A 12,360-nucleotide genomic window follows, 5' to 3' on the forward strand; every position below is an offset into this window, starting at 1 on the left:
ACGGAAGCGCTCGCAGTGCCGCCATCTTTAGACATGGTGAACTTGGCTGTCGAGCGCCTTCGCGTTCTTCGTGGTTATTTATTCACAAAGCGCGTATTTTTGCTGTGTTCCGTCAAGGTCGGTCGTGTATACGTCCGGCAGCATGAAGCCTGTTTAGTCGAATCATTATGCAATTTTCGGCGTCAGAATGCGCGTAAAATAAAATTAAGAAATCCAAAGCTTTATCTGGGTACGGTTGCCTCCCAAGAGGCGTCCCGCGCAGTGGTGGCAGCAGGAGGACCAAGTGATTAGTAATCTTGTTGCGTGCTCAGTGACCAAGATCATGACGCAAAACTTGTATCGTACGCGCTGACTGTCTCGTCCTTTCTGTTCTTTCCTTGTGGTGAAGCTTTGCGTGAGATGTAAACGTATACAGTGCGGTTCACTGTTAAAGGGAGCGCTCTATTCTGCGGCTTTCAATTTTCTGGCGCTGTAGCATGCACAGCTGTGTAGAAAACGGCTTGCGCCACCAACCACAAGTTATATATATCTGCTGCGAAGCCGAGTAATTATGTACATTAAAGAGGGAAGAAATTACCACGTGCACCGCACTCACGCGTTTCCTTTAACAGTGTACCGCACTGTACTTACGAAAATTATGTACGTATAGGCACACATGCACGCACACGTATACGTACACGGACGCATGCATGCATGCACGCGCGCTGTAGTGAGAGAGACAGAGAGAGACCAACAACAACAACTGGCTCTGTGTTGAGCTAGTAAAATGGTTATAATCACGGTTATTTTCTTCCCTAGAAATTCCATGTCATTTGTTAAATCCGATATGCAAGCTCGTGATTGTCTAACAATCGTTATGATCTAGGTACGATCGTTCTTTGCTTTGGCAGTAGTAACGACAAGGGGAAGGACTGTGGGATGTAACCAGTATGAGTATAGTGGTGCTTCCCAGAATCCGCGTTCCCGATCGAAACTCGAAACGTCCAAGCGCGCTTCTACCCACCACCCACAAATTCCGCCTGTGAAGTTTGCGCAGGTTGCCTTCGGGCCCATTCTATATGGACAGGGAGGTGTCCGGTCCACGACGACTCGAGTAGCCTCGGACAACACGCGCTTGATTTTGTATCTCCTGTAATGCCATCGACTGCGGCACGGTCGTGGGCTTCGTTCCTGCCAGAACGTGTGTGAACCTAATCCTTTCGCCAGATAAAATGACCACGCGGGAGCACAAAAAAAAAAAAAAACACATGCCGGGTGATACGAATGCTCACGGGCTACACGCTGCCTGCAGCGTTCGCTCGGTGAGAAAGCGGGCGATCGCGCTGTTGCATTGAGTGGGCTAGCTTGTTATACGCTGCCCCTTTCCGTCTCGACAGAACTGCAGCAACCTCACGCACCCCCTTTGCCTTTCGTGCTGCTGGCCGCCGTCAGAGGCGTCACACGTCTCGTCGCCTCGCCGGTGATAAAAATGTGTGCGAGCGAAGCAGCGGCAGCGACTGGGGTGGTGGTGGTGGTGGTGGTGGCGGCAGCGACGGAGGTACATCGGCGGGCGGGCATCGAGTGGGACGCGATGTTATCGCGCAGCCGCTTACAAAGCTCGTCTCAGACGGCGGCACGGCATCGGCAGCGGGCAGGACGCGCGTGTGCGCCCCACGGTGGAGTCCGGGAAGGGGCTAGAGGAGGGGGGTAGGGGAGGGGTAGTCATGCTGGTCAAGGGGGGAAACCTGGGTGCCCCCTCGTCAAAGTCTGGACGGGGCCGGACCGATGGGCGTGTCCCACCCTTCCCTTCCTCCACCACCCGTGACGGCACCGATCGAACAGCTTCCCATCGCCGCACGCGCAACGAAGTGTCGCGGCCCCAGTATTGGCTTCAGCTCAGGGGCCGGTTTTCGAACCTGCGCCAAGCCCTCTTCACTAAACCTTTAATGTCTAGCAGCGGCGGGGTACGTGTCGCGCTGCTGCTTAATGGAGCCGGAGCTGTCCGCGATGGACGCACTCTGCGTAAGTTTGGAGGCATGACCTGGATGCTGTCAAGGAACTTGAAGGACAATATGGCGTTCCGACGTGAGGCAGCGTTTGCTGCGTGTAGATGGAAATCGTTGGCAAAAGCCGTCGACCTTCGTCGATCAAGCATTACATGTTCAGCATGTGATGAGGAAGGCCTTCCTGATGAGGAAAGCCTTGGCAGTTCCTCGTTAAGTTCTTGTTATATGATTATTAGCGAGATTCATGAGGGAGCTAACTATTTTCTTTGCAGAGTACTAGTTCGACAGAGGACATTTTCCCCCAGGTCGTCAATAACTCCGTTTGAAACAGCAGTTCATTTGGCATGGGTCACTTGCTTCGCTCAGACTCAGACAAATGCGGGTACACACACGCACACACACACACGCACACACACACGCACACACACACACACACACACACACGCACGCACGCACGCACACACACACGCACGCGCACACACACACTAACACACACACACACACACGTAGGCACGCACGCACACACACGCGCGCATATATATATATATATATATATGTGTGGTACTTTCTCAGAGCTTTCACTTCATTTCGCTGTTTATTTTCGGTTGAGCTTTCGCACCGCAGCACGCAATAGAGGCCTAAGCTATAGAAAACGAAAGTTTGTGTCACAGAGCTGCAGGAGGCACTTTTTCCTTCACGTTTCGCAAATCAGCTGCCCAGCATGCGGGAAAAAAAAAAAAGAAAGAGACGCTTTACCGAATTACCCGACTTCGCAGGGCACAAAACTAAACTACGCGGATGTATTCGTTTTAAAGCGGTTGGCGACGTCACGGGTGCACAGAATGCGGGTGGTTGTTCCGCCAAGGATTCAAATACAACGCGCTAGTTTCTAGCGCCTCAGAGACTTCCCCTTGCGTTGGCGTTGCCGTCGTTTACTTCGGTGCGCAAAACATGCACGCGTGGTCCTTGCGCGAGTTACATATGCAAAAGAGCAGCGACGCGGTCGGTGCTCGGCGCTTCGGCGACGGCTGCCGCTCTCGGAAGATAGGGCGCGCGACGCGCTCACCGCCGTTGTCGAACGCGACGGAGATTTGCATGCGTGCTCAGCAGCGGCTCGCATTCGTGCGCCCGCGTCTACACCGAGGAGAGATCGCAGCCGCCCAAACCTTACACGAATCTCGCCGCAGCAGGAATCTACCTATACGGCCGGGCCTCCTTTCCCGATCTATGCCGTTCATTCTCATTTTATTCTGATTTTATCTTTATTTCGTCGGATGCGGGGCTGCAACAGCTGTGGTATTTGTTTGCCACAGCTCGCATCTTTCGCGCTGGTGGTCGCTATTGGACAGCCGAAACCAAATCGTCGCAGGTTTCTTGTTGTTTTCTTTTCTTTTTTTATACTTTGTGGTATTATTCTTTTATGCGCTATATAGGAAAGAATGCTGGGGAGGAGGTCTTAGATGAGGGTTGACCGTGGCTCCTCATAAATCAAAAGCGGCGAAGAAACTAAATATTATAGTTCCAAAGAGCTGAATTTCGGGAATCGTATGTGCTTCTCGTCGTCACGGCCGACGTTATGCTTCCTGTGCTTCTGCGCGGCCGTCTTATTACCAGCTTGCAAGCTCGCGGTTGTACGCGGTTACTATAGAGAATCGCGCTGATTTACAGCGAACGCTGCCAAAGCCATCTGCTGGCACAGCGTCCTTTAGTGCTCCTTCCTCCTCCGCGACACTTAATATATGGGTTCACACGGCGTACTTACTGTACCTCCAAAACGATATCTCGTGATGCGCATTATGAGTCTAGGTACGCAGTATGCGTCGAAAATAGTTGACTCAAAGGTCAGGACAGAGATGTGTTATATGCATCCTTTGATCAACGCACATGATTTACCCTGCGCAGAGTTACCGCGTTAGTGCTGTGCATTGGTAGAGGTATAAATATATAGGAAACGAGCTCACTGGGAACGATGAGTTTGCATCGCCAACCCTGCGCAGTCACAGTTACAGTTAGTTAGTCAGTCACAGTTAGCATAAAGGTTGTGTTGCTGTGCAATGTATAGTCATCATGAGCCCGCTATTCCAAATGTTCAACGGAAGAAATGAAAAGACGGCAAAGAAAGAGGAAGGTCCCTATACCGTCTGCTCGCTGTTTATACCCGTTGTAGATGGAAGAGGGGGCCTGCGCATTTTTTTTGTTATCTACATATTGCTTCAGAAACTCGAGAATTTCACGTAGTATGCACTCTCGCCCCGCAAACCGGAACGTCCGAGCAGCGCGTGGTGGTCCCCGTCGCGCATGCATGCCTGCTTGGATCTTGCATTCCGCGCGCGCGTCCGCAGCAGTGCCTCTTCTTGTCGCTGCTGTTGCACGAGCTCCGAGCATGTCGCGTTGCTTGCGTGTGCTTGTCGACGAACGCAGCCGCGCGGACGCATTAATTTTCGCACGCGAGAAATCACGAGCGCCGTGGACGGAGCAAGAGAGAAGGTAAGCGAAAGAGAGAGAGAAACGTCCGCGGATAGAGGAGCAGGAAGAGCGCCATGTACCTATCTCGTTCTCTCTCGGACCCGCTCTCAGGAATTTCGTCGCTGTATCAGCCGAAAGAAAAGTCGACCGAAAGGCGTTTCCCAGGACGGAGCACGGATAAAGTTTCCCGAGTTGCCATGAAGGCAAACGCGCGATCGGAAAGTGGGAGGAGAAAAATACGGCTTCGACGGGTTGGTTATCCCCGTAGGCGGATATCGACGCCGTTGGTGCATGGTAGATCACGGACGGATTTAAAGAGGAGGGGAGTGTAGCCACCTGCGACGTCATCAAGAAGACTGTTGGTGCGCATGCGCAAACCGCGTCTGCCACTGCAAAAATAAAGGCTAAACCCCATGAGCGCGATTTTGTGCGCGACAGCGACGAGCGACGGCTTCGAGCGACGGATCGGGCCGTCGCGTGAACAGATCGCTCGGTCTTGTCGCGCGATCGCTCGGTTCTGCAAATCTAGAATTCGTCGCTCGTCGCCCGGAAGTGCTATGAGCAACTAGCCAATAGCGCGAAGCCGGAACTGGATGTACATAACTGAAGTACTTCCGATTGTCGCAGGGAACGAGCAAACGATTGAATTTTTATGCGTGCAAGGATAAGAACCTACTGCAAGACTTTCAGAAATATTTTATGCTCCTTTTTACAGTAAAACACATCAACTTAAGGTAATAAAGCACGCGTCACGCTAGTTTCGGCGCCTGTATTGCTGCCCTCATACCGGCAACACTGGGGAGACGTCGCTCGAAGTCATCGCTCGCATGGGGTGCAACTTGTAGGCGACGAGCGAACGCGACAGCCATCTCCATCGCGTCGCTTGTCGCTGTCGCGTGCAAGATCGCTTGCATGGGGTTTATACTTAACCCAGCCTCACGCGATAACGCTGCTTCTTATTTCCTGCTGCTCGGGATTTTTTTACCACCACCTGTTTAGTATGAACGAACCTACGGACAAGATGCAAAGACCATTGCAAGGATGGGTTTGACTCTGCTGCAGCCACCAAGGCCACTAGGCGTGACCGAGGAGACGTTTCTTTTAACGTAACGTATGGAGAACTTAGTTTGACCTTTTTTCGACGGTGTCGGGATGGATTCAGCAGCCCAGGGAAGTTCACGCCGCAACTTTTCTAATGGCAAGAGGCGAGGAAGCCCGACGAGCGTACAATACTTTCAAATTTGAGGGTGAAGACGAGAAGGACGTCGACATTCTCGTAACGAAGTTCAAGCCCCACTGCAAGCCCTCTGCCAATTGACCTCACCTTTAATGAATTTCGACTCGAATCCAGCAACCAGCAAGACAGAGAGCCGTTTACTGAATGGCTCACGGAACTGCTCTTTCTCAACTGGTGCGGCGGGCCAGGGAGAAAGCAAGAGCCGCAGGAGCCCTGGACTAAGGGCGCCTCCCGCACAAGCAGAAAAACACCTGCTTGTGCTTTCTTTTTAATAAATGTTGCTCCTCCTCCTCCTCCTCCTCCTCAAGTGAATGCAACTTTGGAGAGCTCGAGTAGCGACTATTACGAAGCAGCATAATTCCAGGTATCAGGGACAAAGACTTGCAGAAGAAACTGCCAGCGGAAAAAAAGACTCATATGTAAAATCAGTAAAAATGTGCCGGGCGCGTGAACAAACCAAAGATAAATTCCGAAAAATTCAAGCCACAGCAGCCAATGCAGCCATCGTCGCAGCTAAGTCGAATGTAACGCCTTGCTTCAAGTGTGGTCTTGAAAAGCACCAAACAGGAGGATGTCCGGCCCTGGTCAAGCGCTGCCATGAAACGAGTAACAGCGCTCAACAACGGGACGTGACTCAGACAGACGAATTGCTGTCTCAGTCACGCCCCGTAGTTTAGCGCTGTTACTCGCTTCATGGCAGCGCTTGACCAGGGCCGGACATTCTCCTGTTTGGTGAATCCAAAACCTTTGAGTCTGTCTATAGACGTGCACTTCTCCTGTCTTATGTTGCGAAGGGACTGTTGTTGACATTTCCTGTATATGCAAGCAGGCCTGGAGTTGGGCGGTTCTATTGCAATATGGCCACCAGGTCGTCTACTCATCACTGTCTCTTACGAAGAGCTATATAAATAAGCGCAAATCGAGAAATAGGTGCTAACGATCGTTCACGAGTACATGAGGTTCGAACACTACGTCTTGGGACAGCCAGAGGTCATCGTTGAATTTAACCACCGCCGGCTGGTAACGATATTTAAGAAGTCACTGTTCGAGTGCTCATTACGCTTGCAGCGCATGAGGCTCGATGTCACCGAAAAAGGACTGTTGGTGCACATACACAAGCCTCGTCTGCCACTGTATAACTAAACCAGCCTTGTGCAATAAAGCCGCTTGTTATTTCCTGCTGCGCGGCGGTCTACAGACAGAAGGGCGGTAGAGGCAACTGCCTCTATACCGCAACTACTGCGTTCTCTACGGCAACCACCGCGTTCTCGGCTGCAGAGTGCCATAACCACTAAGCCACAGCGGCGGTATATGCTCTGAGACAAAAGGTTCCACACAGCGAACTGCCTTTCTAACGAAGACGCTGCGTGGTCACGATACAGCGCTAGGCGACGCATTTCGTGCCTTCGGGATGCTATGTAGATTTGCCTAGAGTATAGTACTTCTTCTTGCGTTCCTGGATCATCTGAAGTTCTGGAAAGGACCGGGAATACAATGAGAAAGGTGTCTCCTAGGAGAGGATGACTCTGGACTCACGTGAATTTATTTATTTATAAAACGCCTTAAGCGCCCTGCACTGGGTATTCAGTAAGGGGAGCATCAGAATAACAAGTACAAAAAAGTGAACAAAAGGAAGAAAATTGCAAAACCGGAAAACAGAAAGTTTGTTTAAAAAAATAAGTGTGTTAGCTCACAGTTTATTATTTAAATGACAACTAGCATAATATTTTCTGTCTCGGGAAGCGGAGCTCAGCAATAGCGATTGCCGGTATACTGAATACTAGGCTAACGCAGTCTGAAGCAATGCCACAAGCACATCAGCACCACCGTCCGTGCTCCAGTGTTACCTTAACCCCGCTTACATAGAAACTGGTGGATGCTGGCTTTCTTGCAGCCAGTCTATTTCGTCTTTATGTGCGCGTGCGCTACCTCTGTGATATACGCAGCTAAACTTCCCCTGAAAGACCGTGTCAATGACAACTGTACTGCGTGCAGCTATAGAATACTTGTGACATCCGTGCACTTGCCTTTCACGCGTATACTTGATGGCTCTCAGGTTCTTTCAGCCAGCTTTCATTTCGAGCATACTGCAGCCAAAATCTCAACCGATGCTGCGCTTTTATGATTTTATATATCACTTGCCAAATAATGATTTCAGTCTATTTATGAGTGAGTGGTGAAACGTCTTTACTAAGAACTAAATAAAGTAAGGAAAGAAAGAAATCAATAAAATAATATAAAATAATTCAGTACCATCCCACTCTGTGAAGGTGGATGACCAGCGAAGCTGTGTATGCGGGCCCCTTAATGGCGAAATAACTGTCCATTGCCGTGCGTCGAACGCTGTACGCACATAAATAGAAGGCGAGATGCGTCTAGTCGCTCCTCCACGATGTTGAGCCTCGGAAGATGACGAGGCACCGGGGTTATACTTACCCATGTATTGTTGCAGAACGCGGCTCGACACTTTTTACTAACAAATCCCGGCACGTGGAACATACACGCACTTCACCGCACTCCAAGGGCACACACTGATTCATGGTAGCCAAAGTTATCGTGCGTTTCCCATTGCAGTAATGGTAGTGAGGTCACTCGGAAACCACAAGCGACCACGCACAACACAGGCCACACAAAACTGGATCCCCACAAACTCCCTCTGAAACCTCGCCGTTGTTCAGGTGAAACGTTCCAAGTTTGCGGTATCGGGGCGACATGGACTGTTCGCATTTCCTTCCGCCTCGCGGTCCTGGAGGGCAGCACGCTCACGGGACCGCCACCACGGGAGAGCGGAAGGAAAGGAGATACGCAAGCGCTTGGAACGCCGACAAAGAGAGGGCGGTGTGAACGTAGACATGGCGGACGCGGGTGAAAGTGTAATATCTGTTCTTATCAGTTTAATATTTGATGTGGGTGGTATTTGGACCTAAAGTATTAAGCTTATTTTTGCAAGTTGGTCGAGAGCCTAAAACGTGCTTCACCTCCGCCGCGGGTCGGCCCCGCATTACACTATCTTCGGGATCGGCCCACGTGTGTGGAGAGATTCTCGATCTACACGGCTCGATAGACGCACGCAATTTTTTCCAGAACCTAGCCATATACAGCTTCACTGTAAAAATTCCAGGTCATTCCGCCCTGCGAATGTGGATGACTAGCGGAGCTGTAAATGTCGCGGCAAGAAAACGTCTGGCAAAGACTTTCTTGCATCACTCAACTGTCACTAAGTGACGACGGTCACAACGACGGTCCCTATGATGTACTGTGATCGGCATACTCACAACTGCAGACAAATTCTCTGCTAACACACACAACTGCTAAGTGTAGTGGTTCAGCCTGTCGAGGTGGCAAATCTGAACGCGCAGACTTGCCAGCGAGAAATTCATAAAGACATTCTATGCCGCTAGTCGATGCATGCGTCCGTGCCGTAATGGTTTCAACATCGGGTTTCTGTACAGGTCCTGTATCCAGATCCTGCCGTCAAGCAGATTTATTAATGTTTATTCGCTTATTTATTACACGGTACTTTGTTGAAGATGACGAGTTTGCAAAGTGGCGAAGCCGTTTGAAGCCAGAAGGAAGAAGCTTAGGCAAATCCACGTACTTCCCATAATTCCAATGCTGGCTGAACCGCCCCGATTGCAGCTCCCGTAGATACTAGCGCCACAGTTCCCTCCAGTAATTATTGTAAGAAATCCTTTGGGATTGGGTGGTTTTACATTTTCTCTTGCTACGCCAGGTGTCAGCACATACCTCACTGGTTTGCTTTGCCTCCTCATAGAAGGTTCGCCAGTTTTGAGGCACGGACATTGAAAAACCTATTGGAGGGTAGACATATACAGCTCGGCTATAATAAAGGCATACTTTTGAACCGTGCCGCACTTAAAGCATATTTTATGGGAGTGCAGATCTTTGGCCGCCCAGAGGCAGTAGGCCCTCCAGAGACTGTCTCTCCGTGGCACAGACGAAGAGATCTACAAAGAATGATACACATCTAACAGCAAGCCCATCTACACGAGGCTTCTTCGTTTTACAAAGAGCAACGAGCTTTACATGCGTTCATTTCTTTCTATCACTACATGTTAGCGCATGAAAAGTACCAAAATACAGCGATAATGTGTTCTTTTTCTTAGCTTTTTCTCGTCGACGCTAGGTGGAGTCGTCACAGAGACGCCTTAATTCCAGACCAAAATATGTCTAAGAACGACGTTCCAGACGCCATGCAGATGGTTCCAGATGCGTTCCATTCCTTGTGCTCATAGATGTCTCCTTAGCTGTCTACAACTGTCTGTTGTCTGTACTGTCTGTCTACAACTAGAAGACTGTCTACAACACTCTTTCATATCGTTTAGGTTTAGTGACACGATATCAAAGGGCCTCTTTTTTTTCATGGTGCCGCCGAATTCTAACTTTTTCATGCGTATAATCATCGTCGAAAGAGTGCAGACGTAGCTGCTGACCAGGTTGCTTCTCTCCCTGTCGCGCAGTGTGCGTGTCGGCCTCGGACAAGGCGGCGTCCGGCGGTGGCGGGGGCTGCCGCAGTCGGCGCGTCTGCGCCGGCTGCGGTGCGCCCATCCGCGACCAGTACATCCTGCGCGTGGCGCCGGACCTGGAGTGGCACGCAGCCTGCCTCAAGTGCGCCGACTGCCACCAGTTCCTGGACGAGACCTGCACCTGCTTCGTGCGCGACGGAAAGACTTACTGCAAGCGCGACTACGTCCGGTAAGCGGAATTCGTATACCTGTGCACGAACTTGACGAGCTTGTCGCACGATGTCGGGAGCAAAGTCAGGATAGCAGTGGAGACGACGTGAAAAAAAAACTAAAAAAAAGAACGCAGTTTATAGACGTTATCGGTGTAATCAGCAGGTTGTCTATAGAGAGCCTGTGGACTTACGGAGCTTTGCTGACTAACGTATATAGACACAACAGTCTGTGGACCAGAATAAGCTAAAGGGAACATACTTGATGAGGACTTTTTATTTGAAGATGCCATGAAAGCTCCGTACAGCGACACGACTATAGGAGGGCAAAACGGTCTACGATAAATGTACGAGAAGTATATGGATTGTCTAAATCAATTTTTACAACAGGTGGAATCAGTTTCATTTCCTTTGTGAGTCGCGCTTTCATATTTCGATCCGTAAATGCCACACCTTGTCCGCACGCTCTCGTGCTCGTTCCAGGCCGCATGCACAACGTTCGGAAATTTCGTGTTTCATCTGGGAAACCGTGTGCTGTACAGTCCTAATAGGACCAACGTGATATCCCCGTATTCTTTAGAAAACACACAGCGACACGGTTTGCTGTAGGGAAATCCCCGCGCACCTCAGAGGCTGCTTGCAGCGCGTTATCATTAGAGACAAAGCTGGGTGATTAAAACGAAAAGAGGAAGAAAAAAGAAAAAAAAGGGGGGAGGGGGGGTGGACGCTTCGGCGCCACGCTGCGGCGGCGGCGGCGGCGGGGGTCGACTTGGCGCATCATCGTCGGACGCCGGGGACCGCATCTTCCGAGCCGCGCGCGCACCAACGACCGCAAGGAGAGCGCGGGCGCATACGGCGCCCCCCGAAGGCGCGACCGGAAAGCCATGGCGGGCACCGCGCTGTTATCAGGACCCGCCGAGCGCGCGGAATTCCTAATGCCCTATCGGCCGCGCCATCGGCTCCTCCTGGACACCACCGCACCGACGGTAGTACAGTGCACCGCGGCTGGACAGGGGGACGCAGACCGCAGCAAGGGCCGGAGCCGGCCATTTAGGACCCCCCCTCCCCATCTTACCACTCCCCTCATTTCTTAGCACAGCGCAAGAAGCGGTCTGCGACAGCCGGGCGTCCCCATAGCGCTAATGGCCGGACCGTCGACGCCACGTCGTCGCACCGGCTCCGGCATGGCTAATTGTCGTCGCCAGTCTGTCCCTGTTTTGTTTCTGCGGCTCCTCGGGAGACGAGGCCGTGATGGACAGAGAGCCTGACTGCCTGCGACCCTCCCCGCCGCGTTCCTCCGCGAGGCACAGGAGGCGGCCGACTTACGAGTCGCCGGTAGACCAGCCACGCCGTGGAGCGGCGAAATGGGGCCGAGATAAGCGGCGCCGGCAAAGCGCATATGCGAGCAACAGGGCGACTCTGTGCGTTGGCGTGAGCGAAGCCTTCGAGCCCACCTTGAGTGCCCAGCAGAAGCGGACCTGAGCGCTTCAGAGGCGGACATGAGGATCAATATTAAAGCGAACCGACGTTTAGAGCATCTACATATTCGCCTGCACCGTAGCACGACGTAGCACTCTGTACGCCTGCAGAGATCGTAGAGGACACCACTTTTCGCTTATATTGTCATGGCAACAACGGAGGCACTGCCATTCCCCGACTCTAGAAGCTAGAAAAAGAAGAGTAAGAAAAAGAGAAATGCGGGCGTCTGCTAATAAGGTGAACGTGAACTTGAAATTTGGAAATCAAATGGGGCCCGTCTTGGACACGTTCACAGCTTTTGGGAAGACACCGAACGCATATGGATTACAATGATAGAAAATGTTGTGTGCCAGGAAGCTTGGCGCCAAAAATTTTGAAATTGTACCGCGACAATTCGGAGCCAGAATGTCCTGCTGGGTTCTAGAAAACTGACTGGAAGATAAAAAGTCGTTTTAGATGAAATAAATATGAAAGGCGAGATCGAAAACAACGGGCAA

The 12,360-nt window shown here is 51.3% G+C and overlaps 1 protein-coding gene and 1 pseudogene across 3 annotated transcripts in view; both read left to right on the forward strand.

The window, feature by feature from the left end:
- tup (LIM1_Isl and LIM2_Isl domain-containing protein tup) overlaps window positions 1–12,360 on the forward strand; it is a 166,155-nt gene that overhangs the window by 54,446 nt on the left and 99,349 nt on the right. For all 3 annotated transcript variants that reach the window (XM_065424227.1, XM_065424148.2, XM_070531785.1), the window contains exon 2: window positions 10,170–10,404. In XM_065424227.1, the coding sequence (XP_065280299.1) occupies window positions 10,170–10,404 (235 nt within the window). The remainder of the gene's footprint in view (window positions 1–10,169; window positions 10,405–12,360) is intronic.
- Window positions 8,541–8,720, forward strand: LOC135897906 (U2 spliceosomal RNA; annotated as a pseudogene).

This window comes from Dermacentor albipictus, chromosome 1 (assembly GCF_038994185.2).
Source record: "Dermacentor albipictus isolate Rhodes 1998 colony chromosome 1, USDA_Dalb.pri_finalv2, whole genome shotgun sequence".
Taxonomy (NCBI): Eukaryota; Metazoa; Arthropoda; class Arachnida; order Ixodida; family Ixodidae; genus Dermacentor; species Dermacentor albipictus.